This window comes from Diaphorina citri, unplaced genomic scaffold (assembly GCF_000475195.1).
Source record: "Diaphorina citri unplaced genomic scaffold, Diaci psyllid genome assembly version 1.1 scaffold26, whole genome shotgun sequence".
In the NCBI taxonomy this organism is placed as follows: Eukaryota; Metazoa; Arthropoda; class Insecta; order Hemiptera; family Psyllidae; genus Diaphorina; species Diaphorina citri.
Window position 1 is genome coordinate 129,974 of NW_007377464.1, and position 17,562 is coordinate 147,535.

At 40.7% G+C, this 17,562-nt stretch overlaps 1 protein-coding gene across 1 annotated transcript in view; it reads right to left on the reverse strand.

Moving 5' to 3' along the window:
* LOC103510331 (proton-coupled amino acid transporter-like protein CG1139) overlaps positions 1 to 17,562 on the reverse strand; it is a 58,170-nt gene that overhangs the window by 22,165 nt on the left and 18,443 nt on the right. The window contains exons 2-8 of the mRNA XM_026824372.1: positions 16,956 to 17,106; positions 15,786 to 15,910; positions 7,852 to 7,936; positions 5,299 to 5,571; positions 4,599 to 4,783; positions 2,965 to 3,098; positions 472 to 510 (exon numbers count right to left, since the gene is read on the reverse strand). Of these exons, the coding sequence (XP_026680173.1) occupies positions 472 to 510; positions 2,965 to 3,098; positions 4,599 to 4,783; positions 5,299 to 5,571; positions 7,852 to 7,936; positions 15,786 to 15,910; positions 16,956 to 17,106 (992 nt within the window). The remainder of the gene's footprint in view (positions 1 to 471; positions 511 to 2,964; positions 3,099 to 4,598; positions 4,784 to 5,298; positions 5,572 to 7,851; positions 7,937 to 15,785; positions 15,911 to 16,955; positions 17,107 to 17,562) is intronic.

Here is a 17,562-nt window from a genome sequence, read left to right on the forward strand (position 1 = left end):
ACCAGATTTCATCAGGTATTGTGTCGTGATTTCAAAGCGCCTCGTAGATAAACTATTTCTACTTTGTGTTTCGATTAGTACGAGGCATTACTCTCACAATATCAAGTTACAAAAATCCGAGGTAGGCAATCAGCCGCTTGGTAGTCTCATGGTTGATCTACCCGATGATCCGAAAGTTAGGATGCCTTCGTTCACTAAATTGGTGTAAGCGGGATCATAGGATATTTTCCTCAATGGATTTACACCAGTCACCAATTGAAAATTTTATTACCATCACTCTCCGTCAGAGGTTGGTGTATGCGCAATCATAGGATAGGGACACATTCAGAACTAAATGTCCACACACCCCCATTAATCTATTGATCCAGGGGGGGCCCAGGCGCAATCTCTTGCAAGAAACTCCCGGAAAAGTAGATATACACACCACTGTACAGCTAAGTGTAATGGGACTTATGTTGGTCTCATACTTACAAGTAAGGAGGACAAGGGAGACTCTTAGGATGGTCTCACCTATCATAGGATCTTTTCTTCAATGGATTTACACTAGTCAATTTGTTGAAAATTGGAATTCATACGTTTTTTCTCAGAAATTTTATTTAAGATGATCATTTTTAAAGTCACAATGAGCATCTACATATTGCAATCTTAGTTGCGAATCCTAGAGGTGAGCTAAACCTTTCGTACAATTTGAGAGCCACAACAAAATCGACGAGCTTTAAAGCTTCTTCTCGTAACTTCGGACACGGTCTTTTTTTGTGAGAGCCTGTGAATGCTCGCTTCCAAAGAACGATTCCTATATTGTACGAATAGGTATCCCTCAATTTTTCACGTGTATTCCCTATCACCCACTAGTGACTAGAAATGACTGGAGCAATGCGGTTTGCATTATAAATGGTATTTACGTTAACAAATCTGTAAAATTCAACTTCGTAGATACAGGGTGAGATGGTTCATAACTCTTAAAGATACACAACACCCGTCCGGCAGGGCATCCTCTACTTCGGAGCCACCCGGGTACCAATTGATGAGATGATGAGGGATACTGTTAAGGTAGAAACGCACTACTCTCACGTCACGTGAGCTCATGGGGAGTCAGAAGCTTAAGTGACGTGAGGGCAGTGTAGCTATCGTGAACGAAATCACATCATGGGAGAACTTTGAAGCACATCTTTCTGACTCTCTCCATGAGCTCACGTGACGTGATAGTTGTGTGTTCTTACTTTTATAGTTACAGGAAAAATTTGTTTAATTAAAAGCGTTCGTGGCAGATACGCCCAAGGAATTCTTTGTCTTTCTGACTCTCTCCATGAGCTCACGTGACATGATAGTTGTGTGTTCTTACTTTTATAGTTACAGGAAAAATTTGTTTAATTAAAAGCGTTCGTGGCAGATACGCCCAAGGAATTCTTTGAAATGCCTGAATAAAATGTCTAAGTAATAGAAGGAAGAAAGGACAAAACAAAGAACATTACATAGGTTATACAAAGAGGAAATTACTGCATACTGAAGTGCATTTTTTTTCTTTTTACATGAGTTGAAACAAAATCTCTAGCATCTCTAACATAAAGAGAAGAAAAGGAGGAGGAAATAACTAGTTTCAAAAGACGAAACGAGGAAAAAAACTAGCTGAAATTCTGGGCACAAAGTTGCATGACCAGCTTGCAAAAAATATGTAGGAACGTAGACTAGACAAAGGAAAGAATACAGATACTTTGGATACCCACGAACCGTCTGCTAGAAAGTTAAGTTGCCTTATTCAGGCATCAGAGTTCAAGGGACATGCACAGGTGTTCGAGCTAAGAGCTCAACTTCTCAAGAGTTAGTTGTAAGAGACTGTAAGGATGAAGTGTAAGGATGGTGTTAAAGCTTGTAGTCTCGTACTAGATTTTCTTGCCAAGAAACTGATTATGAAAAATGCATCTGTTAACATTAGGTGAAGATTGTAGAAGAAGGGAACTTGCATCTCTGTCTGCAACAACAGCTGAAGTTCAATCGGGAACGATTTACAAGTGAAAATGAAATTTGTAGATATCGATTTTAGAAATTTTGCCAATATTAAATTAAAATTATATCGTATCAAATGAAGCAACTGTTACATTAGACGCATGTGGTTTGTGTCGTAGCATGTCCATTGTCCATCCTGTATTATGCCTCTCATCAGATGGGTGAAAAAAGATACAAAATACTTCCCGTTTCCCGTTTAAGTGCTTGGTCAACACGATAACACCAGAGAGTAACCCGTTGAAATATTTGCAATCGAAAAATGAGTACAATTTTTCTGTCGACGGTGGAGATCGAACAAGGGACCTTCTGAACTTGGTACTTACGGATCATCTTTTCGGTCAGATAGGTTAAGCGTGATGCTCCCCTTCACATTCTCGCCATACTTCCAGGGGGGCCCAGGCGCAATCTTGCAAGAAACTCCCGGAAAAGTAGATATACACGCCACTGTACAGCTAAATGTAATGGGACTTATGTTGGTCTCATACTTACAAGTAAGGAGGACAAGGGAGACTCTTAGGATGGTCTCACCGAAGGCCGGATGTTTGAAGGGGCCGTACTTCTCTTCCAGCTCGGCCCAAATGATGGCCACGGGGACGTAGAATTGCAGAGAGTATGTACACAGGATCCCGAAACCAATGGAGCCTACGACAACCAGGGCCAGTCTGCAAGTGAAAGGTAAACGTAACTTTATTACCTACTAGTGGTTGACCCGTCCTTTGTACGGGATCAGCGTGGCATAAGAGTCATAACTTTGAGGTGCTGCCATTTTGAATCGGGATGACTAAATGTCCACACACCCCCATTAATCTATTGATCCAGGGGGGCCCAGGCGCAATCTCTTGCAAGAAACTCCCGGAAAAGTAGATATACACGCCACTGTACAGCTAAGTGTAATGGGACTTATGTTGGTCTCATACTTACAAGTAAGGAGGACAAGGGAGACTCTTAGGATGGTCTCACCGAAGGCCGGATGTTTGAAGGGGCCGTACTTTTCTTCCAGCTCGGCCCAAATGATGGCCACGGGGACGTAGAATTGCAGAGAGTATGTACACAAGATTCCGAAACCAATGGAGCCTACGACAACCAGGGCCAGTCTGCAAGTGAAAGGTAAACGTAACTTTATTAACTTTTTTTTAAGAGATTTTGACAGAGGGAACTACAACTGCTAAGGTAGAAACACACTACTCTCACGTCACGTGAGCTCATGAGGGGTCAGAAGCTCAAGTGACGTGAGGGCAGTGTAGCTATCGTGAACGAAATCACGCACCACATCATGGGAGAACTTTGAAGCACATCTTTCTGACTCTCTCCATGAGATCACGTGACGTGATAGTTGTGTGTTCTTACTTTTATAGTTACAGGAAAAATTTGTTTAATTAAAAGCGTTCGTGGCAGGAGCGCCCAAGGAATTCTATGAAATGCCTGAACAAAATGTCTAATGGTGGATTTCACCAATGACTTAATGAGAGATTTCACTAATGGGAGAATTTTTAATCGGCCAAAAAGGAGCTTTTAATAATCCGAAAAGGAGTTTTTAATTATCCAAAAAGGAGGAGTTTTTAAAAACTCCTGTTTGGATAATTAAAAGCTCCTTTTTGGATGATTGAAAATTCTCCCATTAGTGAAATCTCTGATTAAGTCACTGGTGAAACCCACCATTAGTAATAGAAGGAAGAAAGGACAAAACAAAGAACATTACATAGGTTATACAAAGAGGAAATTACTGCATACTGAAATGCATTTTTTTTTTTTTTTTTTTTTTTTTTTTTTATAAATATGGGTGGGGCCTCTATGTAGTATTCAAGCGTACCTGTCAGGTACAACTGGGGGTGAGTGGCCGGCTTAATGATATGGTATCTTGATGGTAAGGTAATGATCTCCATGACTAGGCAAGTAGGCATGCTAGCAACTCATCTAAAAGAAGAAGAAAAGGAGGAGGAAATAACTAGTTTCAAAAGACGAAACGAGGAAAAAAACCAGCTGAAATTCTCGGCACAAAGTTGCATGACCAGCTTGCAAAAAATATGTAGAAACCTAGACTAGACAATAGAATACAGATACTTTGGATTTGGATACCCACGAACCGTCTGCTAGAAAGTCAAGTTGCCTTATTCAGGCATCAGAGTTCAAGGGACATGCACAGGTGTTCGGGCTAAGAGCTCAACTTCTCAAGAGCTAGTGTAAGAGACTTAAGAGTGTAAGGATGGTGTTAAAGCTTGTAGTCTCGTACTAGATTTTCTTGCCAAGAAACTGATTATGAAAAATACATCTGTTAATATTAGGTGAAGATTGTAGAAGTTCCCGATTTACAAGTGAAATTTTGCCAATATTAAATTAAAATTATATCGTATCAAATGAAGCAACTGTTACATTAGACGCACGTGGTTTGTGTCGTAGAATGTCCATCCTGTAGTATGCCTCTCATCAGATGGGTGAAAAAAGATACAAAATACTTCCCGTTTCCCGTTTAAGTGCTTGGTCAACACGATAACACCAGAGAGTAACCCGTTGAAATATTTGAAATCGAAAAATGAGAACAATTTTTCTGTCGACGGTGGAGATCGAACAAGGGACCTTCTGAACTTGGTACTTACGGATCATCTTTTCGGTCAGACAGATTAAGCGTGATGCTCCCCTTCACATTCTCGCCATACTTGAGGTAGCCGAAAAATCCCATGGACAGCATGAGAGCGATGATGAGAATCGAACCCATGTTCAGAACTCCAAACGACGAGTTGAAGTTCTTCTTCTTTTTCATTTCACGCTGCAGAGGCAGGACCTGGGGGAGAGAAAAGGAGGCATTAGTCGAACGGTCGACCCACAATTTGAATCCCTACGTGTCGGATTGAACTACACAAATGGGACACTTGACACTTCAGCTGAAGTTCAGTTCTCTCCTTGAGCCTGTTCCGACTTGTTGTTCGGAAAAAAATCGTGTCGTGTGTAGTGGGAACACTCTCATTTAAATTACATTGCCTACGGGACATTCGGGGAAAAAATCGGGCGAAACTCAAGACAATTGAGAACGGGCTCTTACCCCCTAACAAAGGAAAATTCAATGGGGCTGAATGGCCCAAGATGGGATTCAAGGCCGATCCCTTAGTCCCAAATTTGCTGGATAGCACACGCTAAAGTACACAATAACTACCTAAACATTCTTTTGAAGCTTTCTGGTGACAAAAATCTTCACTCATACACAAAAAGCTCACTTTGAGGCTTAGGTGTTAGGTGTAGGGGTAAAAAGCCCTAAAGGATGGGTTGAGCTTATACGAATCTACGAAAATCTTCACTCACCAAAGCAATGCCTTCGAAAGCGAAGATGACCGTCCCGAAGAAGAGAGGAATCTGCTGAATATGGCCCACGTAGTTTCTCGTGGAAACGGGTGGCAAGTCTTGCAGAATGTAATAGTAGATAGCAGCGATGCCCAAACCCATGATTAAGTTGGCTACGGCCGAGATGGGCGCGATGTATTTGAGATTGCGGATCATGGCTGTGAACAAGATGGGCGCTAACATGATGGCCATGTGATAGTGGAGCTTGTAGTCGATGTCCAGCGCGAGGCAGATCTGAAACAGGAGAGGAATGGGAGAATAAAATGTGTGATATGCTGATGGCATCTGAAAAGAGTCTTCAGGTTGTGGTTATGTACCGGGTTAGGGTTGCTAGGACTGTGGAAAAAAATATGCAAGCATAGCCTAACCCGGTACATAAGCAAAATCTCAGAGCTCACAATTATGTTAAACAAGAGGCGACGAGGCTTCTCTTTTGAAAGAACCCGCTGAATAGGTGGGACAATGTCTTTTAGAACCCCTTGCTTGTGTACCAAACCCCCGAAGGTAAATGCATAGGCGTGCTTACTGGAACTGGGGCTGGCGCACTCAGAATTGCAGTGCGCTCAGAATTTTATTTGATTCGATGTAATCACATTCTAATGAAAACGTGTCTGATTCGTGGATTAAAATTCCGAGTCAGAGCTTAAAGAGTTCTCGTAGCCCACTTTTACAAAATCCACTAAGATCTCCTATGGCTTACAAGAGTCACAAGTCTTGTAACAAGACTTAAGCGATTTAGGCTCTTTAACACTAGGACAGTAGGTTGTTCGCGCCGAAAACCCTTGACAGCTTGGCACTGTGGTGTGTCCAAACATAGTCGACCGGCCATCGATCGACGAGATGAAACTATGTTGTCGAAGCAGTGTCGACGGTTTCAGTCGACATCGTTGATGGACGGCCGTCGACCATATGTGGACACAGCTTTATACATTATGTAGTTATACCTAAGTTTATTGGTTTACGATTAGGAAGCCTTGAGGATCGTGAGAGGATCCTGAAATGATCTTTAGTTCGAACTCCAGTAATGACTCAAACTTGAAGGAAATTCTAGTGGAACTCCTAATCTCAAGTACTTCTTATGCTGAGTACACTCACATAATTATCTTGTACGGATAGTCATTCACATATCTTGTAGGTACATATAGTCAGTTAGTCACATGTCTGTTAAGATCCGTCTGAGCACAAAGTATTCCATTGTGTTGTCTTGCCATTGAAATCTTAGACAAAGCCTTGCTCATCCTCAACTTCTACTACGCAGTAACCAGATCGAGTTAACCCTATGGTTAACATGTGAAAATTCGGTTCAAACGGTTAGTGTCTTAACCATTTTATCAAACCAACGCAACGGAGAGTGGCAATATGACATAAGAATAAGACCTGACAATAGAGTGATCCGAACACGGAAAGTAAAGTAAGAAAGATCCAAACAGCCCTCAATGAACGCGTGGGACTTTGGATCTGAGGTTAGTGGTTGGAGTCCTATATCAAGTCAGGGATATTTTTGCAGAGGTGTTAGGAAACTACATTTGTGACGGTGACGAGCAACGAGCATTCAAGTAGGTATGCTTAACACAACTAAAATTTCCATTTTCCGTTTTATGTTTAATGTTCTTTTTATTGTTACTTTCTAATTTTCATGTTATTATTAGTTGTTGTTGTTGTAAATTTGTGCTCTATTGTGCGATGTGGGCTATTTACTGTCACCTCAACTCATTGTTTGTTACTTTGCTTCTATTTTTTATGTTATTAGTTGTTGTTGTAAATTTGTGCTCTATTGTGCGATGTGGGCTATTTACTGTCACCTCAACTCATTGTTTGTTACTTTGCTTCTATTTTTGAGACTCTCCTGACTCTCTCTCTGGCATAGTGGCAGAACAAACAAGGCAGGTATTTTCCATTCTATTCTCAAACATGCTTTGGATAGCTGCCCACAGCAGCGAAACACGAAAGGGTTAACAAAACATTGTTTTGTCTCCTATGTGTTCATGTTCAAGTACATGCATTGTAATAGTGCATATGTTTTGTAATATGCATTGTGTGCATATATTTGTTGTAATGATAGACTTCATTCACACCTATGTCTGACATTGGTGTTGTTCCAATACTCCAATCTAAAAAGTGACAAAGACCCGTGACTAGTGTGACATTGGGAAATGTACTAAATGACCTGATTCCACAGAAAGGGAAAGGCATTTCAGGGTGGATTTAATCACAGGTATCGGGCCCATTCTTTGACACCTTTCTCGATGTAACTCAACATAAGTGTCATAAGTTAACGAAAGTTGTCCTAAACTGGAAAAAAAAATCTTTCCCTGGAATTAAGGAGCGTGGTAGCTCTCCGCCCCGCCAAGTCAAGAAAGTTTGAGCGCGCTACTAGAGTATTATACGCGACAAAGAAATTAGCCCTTTTCAGGTAGTTGTAGAGGAAAAAACTATCAAAAATTTGCTCATCGGTTATCAATTTCTACGGAAGTACCAAGAAAGGATGAGAAACCAATCAAAAAATCGCCTTACCTGATGAGATGATTGAGCTACGAATACAAAGTACACACAGCAGAATCCTAGCTGAGTGATTATAACGAACATTTTAACAAGCCGCCTGAAAAACAGAAGCAAAATAACTGGAAAAAAAAATCTTTCCCTGGAATTAAGGAGCGTGGTAGCTCTCCGCCCCGCCAAGTCAAGAAAGTTTGAGCGCGCTACTAGAGTATTATCTTTCCCTGGAATCAAGGAGCGTGGTAGCTCTCCGCCCCGCCAAGTCAAGAAAGTTTGAGCGCGCTACTAGAGTATTATACGCGACAGAGAAATTAGCCCTTTTCAGGTAATTGTAGAGGAAAAACTATCAAAAATTTGCTCATCGGTTATCAATTTCTACGAAAGTACCAAGAAAGGATGAGAAACCAATCAAAAAATCGCCTTACCTGATGAGATGATTGAGCTACGAATACAAAGTACACACAGCAGAATCCCAGCTGAGTGATTATAACGAACATTTTAACAAGCCGCCTGAAAAACAGAAGCAAAATAAGTTATTAGTCGAGTTGTAGGTGTCATAAAAAAGAACCATTTCCCTCGCGTGTGACTAGAAAGTCTAGAAGTCACAAATCTCCGTTACAATAATAAATAATGCATTTAAAATTTAAAGTGAATCTCATTTTGGGTTATTATTCAGAAGCCAACGACAATGAAAAAATAAAGCTCCTTTTTGTGTTTAACCTAACCCTATAATAACACTTTTTACTACTCATTTGTGACAGCTCCTTTTTTCTGCAATTTTCCATTGACGTGACTTCTGAACAAGTAGGTACCCCGTTTTGTAGTCAGGAGCCTTTTCCCCCCGCAATTGACGATCCCATTAGGCGTCATAAAATACATAATTTTAACCATAAAGTACATAATTTCATAATTATAAATTAAATATAACCATAGTAAAAGTGCCATAAGTTATTAGTCGAGTTGTAGGTGTCATAAAAAAGAACCATTTCCCTCGCGTGTGACTAGAAAATCTAGAAGTCACAAATCTCCGTTGTTACGTCACTACTGCACTTTTTAGTGTTTTTTAATTTCACCTAATTCAGAAACAATATTCTACAACAATGTCATTTATTCATTGAATCATTCCCTGTGATCAGAGATAAGAGCGTTTTACATCTATTATGTCAGGTATGGTACAGCATGCAATTTAAGGCTACTACTTTTCTAAACCTCTCTGAAATCACGGCCTCTTTTTCTGTGTTGAAGCCTAAGGCTTCAAGCCTTCTATCCAAATATTTCAAAACAGAAAGGAACAGTTCTAATATTTTTTCTTTTCTTTTGATAGAGGGAACTGTAAAGCGGAGGTTTTATCGTCCCGAAACCAAAGAAAGAGGGCGGACAGGATAGGAGAAGGTCAGCCGTTTCGACCTTGTCTGTTGAGACTGAAGTTCTCCCCGGGCGGGAATCGAACCCGCGACCTAGTGTTTCCAAGGCAGACGAGCTAACTAGCGTAACTACTGTAGCTTTTGGTGATCCTTCTACATTCTTCTTCTTCTTCTTCTTCTTCTTCTTCTTCTTCGCCTTTCCCCTTCGTACTCAACCTTTGCTATTTCTTTAGCAAAGGAAATTTCAGGCTGGTATTCTCCCTCTGTTAAAAGTCCCCCATTCAGACCCTCTATGATCCTTCTAAATTATTTTCTGGACTTATTCCAGGTGATTCGAGAAAACTGGAACATGAAATACAGCGCCCTGTTCATCCTCTGTCCTGTGGATTTGAACACAACACTGCCCGCCTCTCTGTCTATCGTTCACAGAAGCACCCAAGTCTCAACACAGGTGAACTTGGTAACCTAATGATATAATGTGGTGATTGTCTCTGGTTGAACCTAAAGCCGGCCACTCACTATCAGGTAGACCTGACAGGTACGCCTGAACAAGTCCGCCTGTCAAGTCTACAAGATACCTGAGGCCGGCCACTCACCATCAGGTAGACCTGACAGGTACGCCTGAACAAGTCTGCCTGTCAGGTTTACCTTGTAACTGATGAGCACTCACACTATCAGGTAGACCGGAGTTTTATAGAATTATTTCTTACATTTACCAATGACAGTGGTAATTGTGAAAAATAACCGGTTCCAAATGAAAAAAAAAGCTATGTATGAGTATTTGGAGAATCATTGACAATATAAAGGTATGTTCAAAAACAGTCGACTGGCTGTCGATCGATGTCAATCGACGAGGTGAATCTATGTTGACGAGACAGTATGGACGGTTCAGTCGACATCGATCGACGCGCGCCGGCCGGTAGACTGTGTGTGGACACACCTTAAAGAATGAATCAAGATTGAAATTCAAATCGACGAGCTCCACCATTTATCACCATCTATGAGATATCAAAAGAATCCCCCAAGCAAAAGAACCGTCCGGCACTGTCAAAAGTATTATATCGCCACCAGACAAGGTTAATGATCTCGAACTTGGTACTCGCTGACTGCTGGCTAGGTTGTCTTACCAGCGCAATGTTTTGCAAAGTAGGCACTGAACCCCGTGTGTCTTGGTTTGGACTTTGGATCTTAAATTTTGCGTCTCACGTTTTCCTTCTAGTAAGGCTAGGTAGTTAGATATTAGACTTCTGGAGATCCTGGATCCTGAGTATGTAATAAAGAAGAATGGGCACTAAAGATTGTACGCTAGAAACCAGAAGACTAGACTTCAGATCATAAGAAGTCTCGGGACTTGAATGTTCTTGCCTGAACAGTTTCGGTAGTTTGGTATACTTTTTCCTACTCGAAATGGGTTTTGAAAATCGAGGGCCATTTTTCTGGGATGAATGTCTTTTGAACGATTCTTCTTTGCTGAATAGACCCATAAAGTGTGTGTTTTTAAGGAGGCAAATGTGTGTTCTTGAATCTTGATCTGGCTGAGATTTCCTAAGACCCAAGACCAGACAAATGTACTATACCTAATACTTGTAAGGTTGTGAGGTAGATTTTGGTAAACAAACAAACCATGTCAAATTTACTCACACCGACAAAATGCAATGTAAATATGTCGGTAAACTCTGTAACACGATATATTCTGTGACCCACAACCCACGAACACGCAATAAAGAATACTAATTGACAATGGGGAGCAAAACAACAGATTTTGTGAACTTTTGATGTTTCAGCCATTGGTCCGTGTGTGTGTCTGTCTGTGTGTCTGTCTGTCTGTAAACAAAATATCTCAAGAATGGTAAGAGCTAGAGATTTGAAATTTGGTATGTAGCTGTCAAATGTGACAAGGATGCGACACGAAACTTTTGGTTAAGACCGGTGCAACGTGAACTTTTTCGGCCTCTGGAAAAGAATAGGACCCTAATGAACAAAACCGAAAGGATTTCACGGGAGTCATTTGGCAATTAGAGAGCGGTAAATTAAAAGTGGTAAACCGCTGGCAATATTTCATATTTGCGTAACGTGAAGCAATCCTGATGTGACACGTGTGATTTACATAAATTGTTGGAAGGCCGAAACACAATGACAAATAACAATGATACAGTGAATTTCGACATAGCAGGCCTGAAACAGTTGAAATACGCCAAATGGTTTCGCTTTGGTTGAAGTCGTAATGGAATTGAAATATTTGCTTTACTATTGCTCTGATTTGGCCCGGTTTCCAAATTGGCATCGGCTTAGCGTCCCCTAGGTCAACTATCACTCGTTGGAGGAGTGTTTGTGATAGTGCCCGTAAATTCCAAGCGGCATCATTTCCACGAAATAAATCGGTGGCTATTGAATTATATATATTGTACAATGTGTGTTACTGGTTACTGATGGGCTCCTGTGGTGACACTAACCCACTGATGCTAGTCGAATGCTAAGGGCAAACTATTACCATTACCTAAGGAACACTACCGTAACAAAACTTTACTATTGCTCTGATTTGGCCCGGTTTCCAAATTGGCATCGGCTTAGCGTCCCCTAGGACCCCTAGGTCAACTATCACTCGTTGGAGGAGTGTTTGTGATAGTGCCCGTAAATTCCAAGCGGCATCATTTCCACGAAATAAATCGGTATGGTTCCAAATTTTTTTAGTGATTGATCGATTACGGAGGCAGGTCACGTGTGACGTAACAAGGTGGCTACATATTGGCAGAGTAGCGAGTCAAGGTGTACCTTGCGCGTGGCGATGTGCTTTCTGCGGAAGCTTCAAAAATTTACTTTGAGAGGGACAGCCTAGTTAGCTTGGTTGGTAATGCGTCTGCCTTGTAAGCGCTAGGCCGCGGCTTCGATTCCTGCTCGGGGCGGATTTTATCCTGAAGGGGTAAGGTTCGTTCTCGGAACGGCTGGCTTTCTCCTAACCTGTCTTCCTTCCCTCTTCGATTTCGAGACGATAAGACCCTGGCAGTTACAGTTCCCTCTACCTATCAAACCTCTTAGAAATAATAATAGTAATAATAATAATAATAATAATAATAATAATAATAATAATAAATCACTTCTAGGTCATTATAATCGAGGTCCTACTGTATTCGCAATTTCGTATCTACAGTTTTAGAACGCAACGGTGCGTGAAACGGCCGCGAATTTCTAATTGACTTCTCGTGAAGAAAACCGTAAAATGTTTCGTAATATACCTGGCTCTTTGGCGAAAAAGAACGTATTTACCGGAAGGGTGGTGACAGTAGGGACGGATTACCTACTGCGTTATTTTGCTACATTTTAAGCAACAGTAATTCAGTATGTACACTGCCGATCGACGTACTAGTTACTAGTATGTACAGTTGTACAAGGTACACACTTAAAGTGCATTAACGCTATGTCGCGGGTTCGATTCCCACTCGGGGGGGATTTCATCCTAAACAGATAAAGTTCGTTCTCGGAAACCAACTGCATGAGATGATTGTCTTCTTTTGCTCCAATTTCCTGTCTTTTCTACCATCATATCTGACGTAATGTCAGTTCGATTTTGGACTTAACTTTCAGAGAATACAAGGAAAGTTTCTGGTGAAGAGCAAGGTTGTGAATCGAGAAGAGAACTGTTGACCAATAATGGCACAATTTGACAGTTGGGATATATCATATCCCTTCCTCACATACAAATATCAAGTTGATATGTCTGCCCTACACTGAAATACCTAAAAGTATACCTATAACAGTACCAGGTACAAGTAAACGTAGGGCATGCACGACCCCCTTGTAATAATAAGCAAGTAATGTCCCCTTGAGTAAAGACTTGTAGGGGCTACACAATTACACATGTTGTTCAAGTTTTCAGCTTATCCCATAACCACCCAAATCTCTAACTTAACATACGAGTATGTTTATGTCTGCACTATTCAAGTTCAAAACTAAACCTATAGCCTGTATTTCCACCTAAAACTTAACCAAGCATGATCAACCATCACCTGTTTAAACAAAAGACACGAGGGTTCTACAAACATCTGAGGGGAGATAATAATAGAAGTACAATTATAAATAAATACTCGTAGAATATTAGGCAATTAGGTATTATTATCCATCTAATTGGAGTACTCGAGTCCAGATTAACACGCCAGACGCCAGTGACAATGCTGTGATCTTTACTCTGTAGGTACTTTAGAGTAGAGATAGAGATGTTAGCTGGTGGGCGGTTAGTGTAGCTAGTGAAGGCTTGTACTCAGTGGACATAGAATCTTTGTTGTCTAAGGCGCTGAACGACTTGGCAAAGGTTCACGCATAATATTAGTTCGGAAAATGCATGCACAATACTAATAGGGCGAGAAGTAGGCGTGTTCCACCGTCTGTCAGCCTGAGAAAATGATGAAATCGTTGTCTGCTAATTGAACCATCATTTCATCAAGTTGCAATGATTCTGGAGTTCGATTTCCGCAATGAAACCAGATTATTAGAAACCTCCCACACAGTTAATGGGATACTGAATACCAAAAATCGAATGAAAAGATTCAATGTATCAATTCGTCAATGACCGGGCTTCCCTTGAGCTTCATTCTGCTCCTTCACTTTAGGCCAGACTCTGAAAATTTGGAGCATCACTCTTTGGTCTCTCGGGGCCCCCTGGAAAAAATCCTGGCTAAGGTCCTGATACATGAGGAAAATGTGCTCAATTTTTTGCTGATAACTACCTATCTGATCGGATATTGGGAGATGATTTGATGAATCATTGGACAATTTGTTGATCTGCTTCCCAAGGCATCTTATCTTTTTGGCCAGATTCACATGGTCTAATAATAGCCTCTGATCTATGGGAGTGAAGGTCATCTCTTGGCAAAGTTAATGCCTGAGGTATTCTCTACTACGTAATCCTTTTGCCCGAACTTACAACAGAGAATTTTCAGTTAATCCAGAGTTTAAGGAATACTGGTCTGTGTAAATCAAATGAGTGACGACAAAGAAACTGAACGCAGAAAATTCAAATATCCTTATGTGCAATGGCTCTCTGGAATATAATCTTGAATTGTGACAATCTGCTGAAGACGGGTCTGGAATTTAGATCAGTAACGTCCAGTACAAAACGAGGTACATGCCAACTTGAAGTCCAGAAAACCACAACTTTGTAAGCTATGGAATACAAAATAAATATACGTAGGTACTCGTAGATGAAATAGCATCAAATACATACGTAGAGAATCATTCAAATGGCTATAAAAAAGGTGAGAACTTGAGAAGAGGTCCAGAGTTTCCAAATATTTATAATTTTATACAGATGGTAGATTTTTTTCGTTTCTGAATCGACCGTTTTGTTTGGCGAATTAGTTACCTCTCCGGACCAAGCTAATCTGGATCATTTCTCGATGAATAATGATGATCTGTGTTCTCCAATGAATAGCGCTCATTGATTTGATAGCACGCTTCTGGCTCGTGATATTGTATTTGGATCAGGGCCGACTTATTTCGAGATTGAAAGAGCTGACGAACCGTTTTCGAGACACAGGGAAATTATTGCTAATTATATGTATTACAGAACAAGGGCGGCTCTCACCATGAGGCCACAGCTTTCTGAGAATGCGTTCGGCAAAAGGGGGAATTTTGGACTTTTAACACTAATCAGAATTGTCAGAGTTTCATGACGTACCCCTTCGGGGTTAGGTTGATAACAGAGGAACAGATTTAATACGTTTAACTAATTACCTAATCGTTCACAAAAAGATGTCTTACCCCAACCCTACAATCTCATGTTAAGAGGCATTTTGGGATCTGCGCAAGCACAGCTGCATGTTTGTAGAACGTCCATAAAAGGACCAACAAATCCCTAGTTCAACATGCGACTCTTAAGTCCGAGAGTAAAAGTGTCCACATCGGAAAAGTTGCTAAGTGGCTGTTTTCAGCTTTTTTTTTTTTTTTAGAGGTTTGACAGAGGGACTTTAATAAGAGTAATATCCGGTTTTATTATCCGACATCAAGACTATTTAGATCTAGACTATCTAGAGGATTTAAGATCTAGCTAGATCGAACTGAAGCAAAGATTTACCAAAAGGTTTTTGATCAGCTCTTGGTTAACCTCAATAACCAATACCTATACCCATTAGTTGATGCTTGGAATCCAGTAGTAAAGAGACTACGAAAAGACAATAAGAATGAAAGTAAAAAGAAAATACAAAATCACTATCTTGAAAATAACAATGAAATACCTATGAAAAATGAATTAAATCAAGAATACATTACATAATAAGAAGTTATGGTCATGTACTTCACTTTAATAAGAGTAATATCCGGTTTTATCATCCGACATCGAGACTATCTAGATCTAGAGGATTTAAGATCTAGCTAGATCGAACTGAAGCAAAGATTTACCAAAAGGCTTTTGATCAGCTTTTGGTTAACCTCAATACCTATACCCATTAGTTGATGCTTGAAATCCAGTAGTAAAGAGACTATTAACCGGTATTAAAGCTGGCGAAAGCTCAAGGTGTGACCACAAATAGTCGTCGACTACGCACGAGTAGTTGTGAACACACCTTTAGTCTATGAACAAACTTTTTCCGAACTCACCTAATAGTGTCCGTAAACCTCTGGAATTGCCTTGGTCCTGTTAGAAATGAAAGCTCCATGGTATCCGAGAATCCGGGAAATTCGTCTAGTTTTAGCTTTGCATGAAGTTTCTGTGAGTTCACCACCTGTAGGGGGGCAGACGAAAGGAAGACAAGTCAAAAAAGACATTTTTCTGGTCTGTAAAGGATATTTTTTCTGGAATTTTGGGCTTTAATGGCGGGATTTTTACATAGTGAGCTCTTTTACATGATAATTACAAGCGCTTCAGAAGCGAATTCAGGTGGTACCTACTGGAACCCAAATTGTACCTAGTGGAACTCAGAGAGCTGGAGAACTTCCAAGCTCTCTGAATTTCAAATGATGTCTCCGATTTGTTATATTATTAACTATTAACAAGTTTCCATTTATATTTGATTGACAAAAAACTCATAACAAACATTTTTCATATAAATGGTATACCCATCCGTATAAGCAGAGCTTGTGCCACGGATGGGGAACATATGTATCTTGCGTCATTCGTAGGTGTCACCTTAATCATACGTATACGACTGTAGAAAACGTAGCTATATATTTAATAGATGTCTACTGGGGTTCGTTCTTGGAAGGTACGGTATTGTAGTTGTAGTCTCAAGCATGTAAGACACAGAAGTCACGTGCATGAATTTCAAATGATGTCTCCGATTTGTTATACATATGTATCTTGCGTCATTCGTAGGGTCACCTTAATCATATACGACTGTAGAAAACGTAGCTACATAGGTATTTAATAGATGTCTACTGGGGTTCGTTCTTGGAAGGTACGGTATTGTAGTTGTAGTCTCAAGCATGTAAGACACAGAAGTCACGTGTGAAGTAAAGTATGGCAGCATCGTAGCTACACTTTTAGCTCTGACTACAACACCAAACTTTTCAGGAATGGGCCCCCAGTATCTACATACGTGGCTGACTGCCAAAATTGTCAAACGACCGTGATGACAGTCCCTCGTGTAAGTTAGAGAGGAAGAACATACCTACCAAATGGGAGCATCGTAGCTACACTTTTAGCTCTGACTACAACACCAGGAATGGGCCCCTAGTAACAATAATCTACATACGTGGCTGACTGCCAAAATTGTCAAACGACCGTGATGACAGTCCCTCGTGTAAGTTAGAGAGGAAGAACATACCTACCAGCATGTGTTGGTTGTATAAACTGATGAGACCTATGAATACAGTGATTGGAGGAGCCAGCAGCAGACCGCCGTGTCTGAAAGCGTCGCCCATGGCCAGCAACCCGGACCCGATGTTACCCTTGAGGAAGTGCATCATCGTCTCTAAATACCTGCAATCAGAAGAGTAAAAAGAAAATGGTTTAGGATAAAAAAAAGAGCCACTGATTTCGTTCCCCAATTATTACACCTAGATAAATTTTATGACTGGACTTGGACTCGAACCACCAACCTCCAGGTCCAAAGTCCAACGCGTTAGAAATCGTTTAAGATAAAAAAAAAAGAGTGGAGTGGAGAGCATAGCGCATCAAGCTGGTAGAGGGAAGACTTCAAACCGCATAGAACTGAGAGAAAAAACATTTAATATCGTTCCCCAATTATTACACCTAGATAAATTTTATGACTGGACTTGGACTCGAACCACCAACCTCCAGGTCCAAAGTCCAACGCGTTAACAACTGCACCACTGAGGTTGGTTCAGAAGAGTATGGCGTCAGTCAGTTTGGCTTTTGTTATGCTAAACTTTGCGTGCTACAAATTGCTTATGGCTTGAAGCGAGCGATAAATGA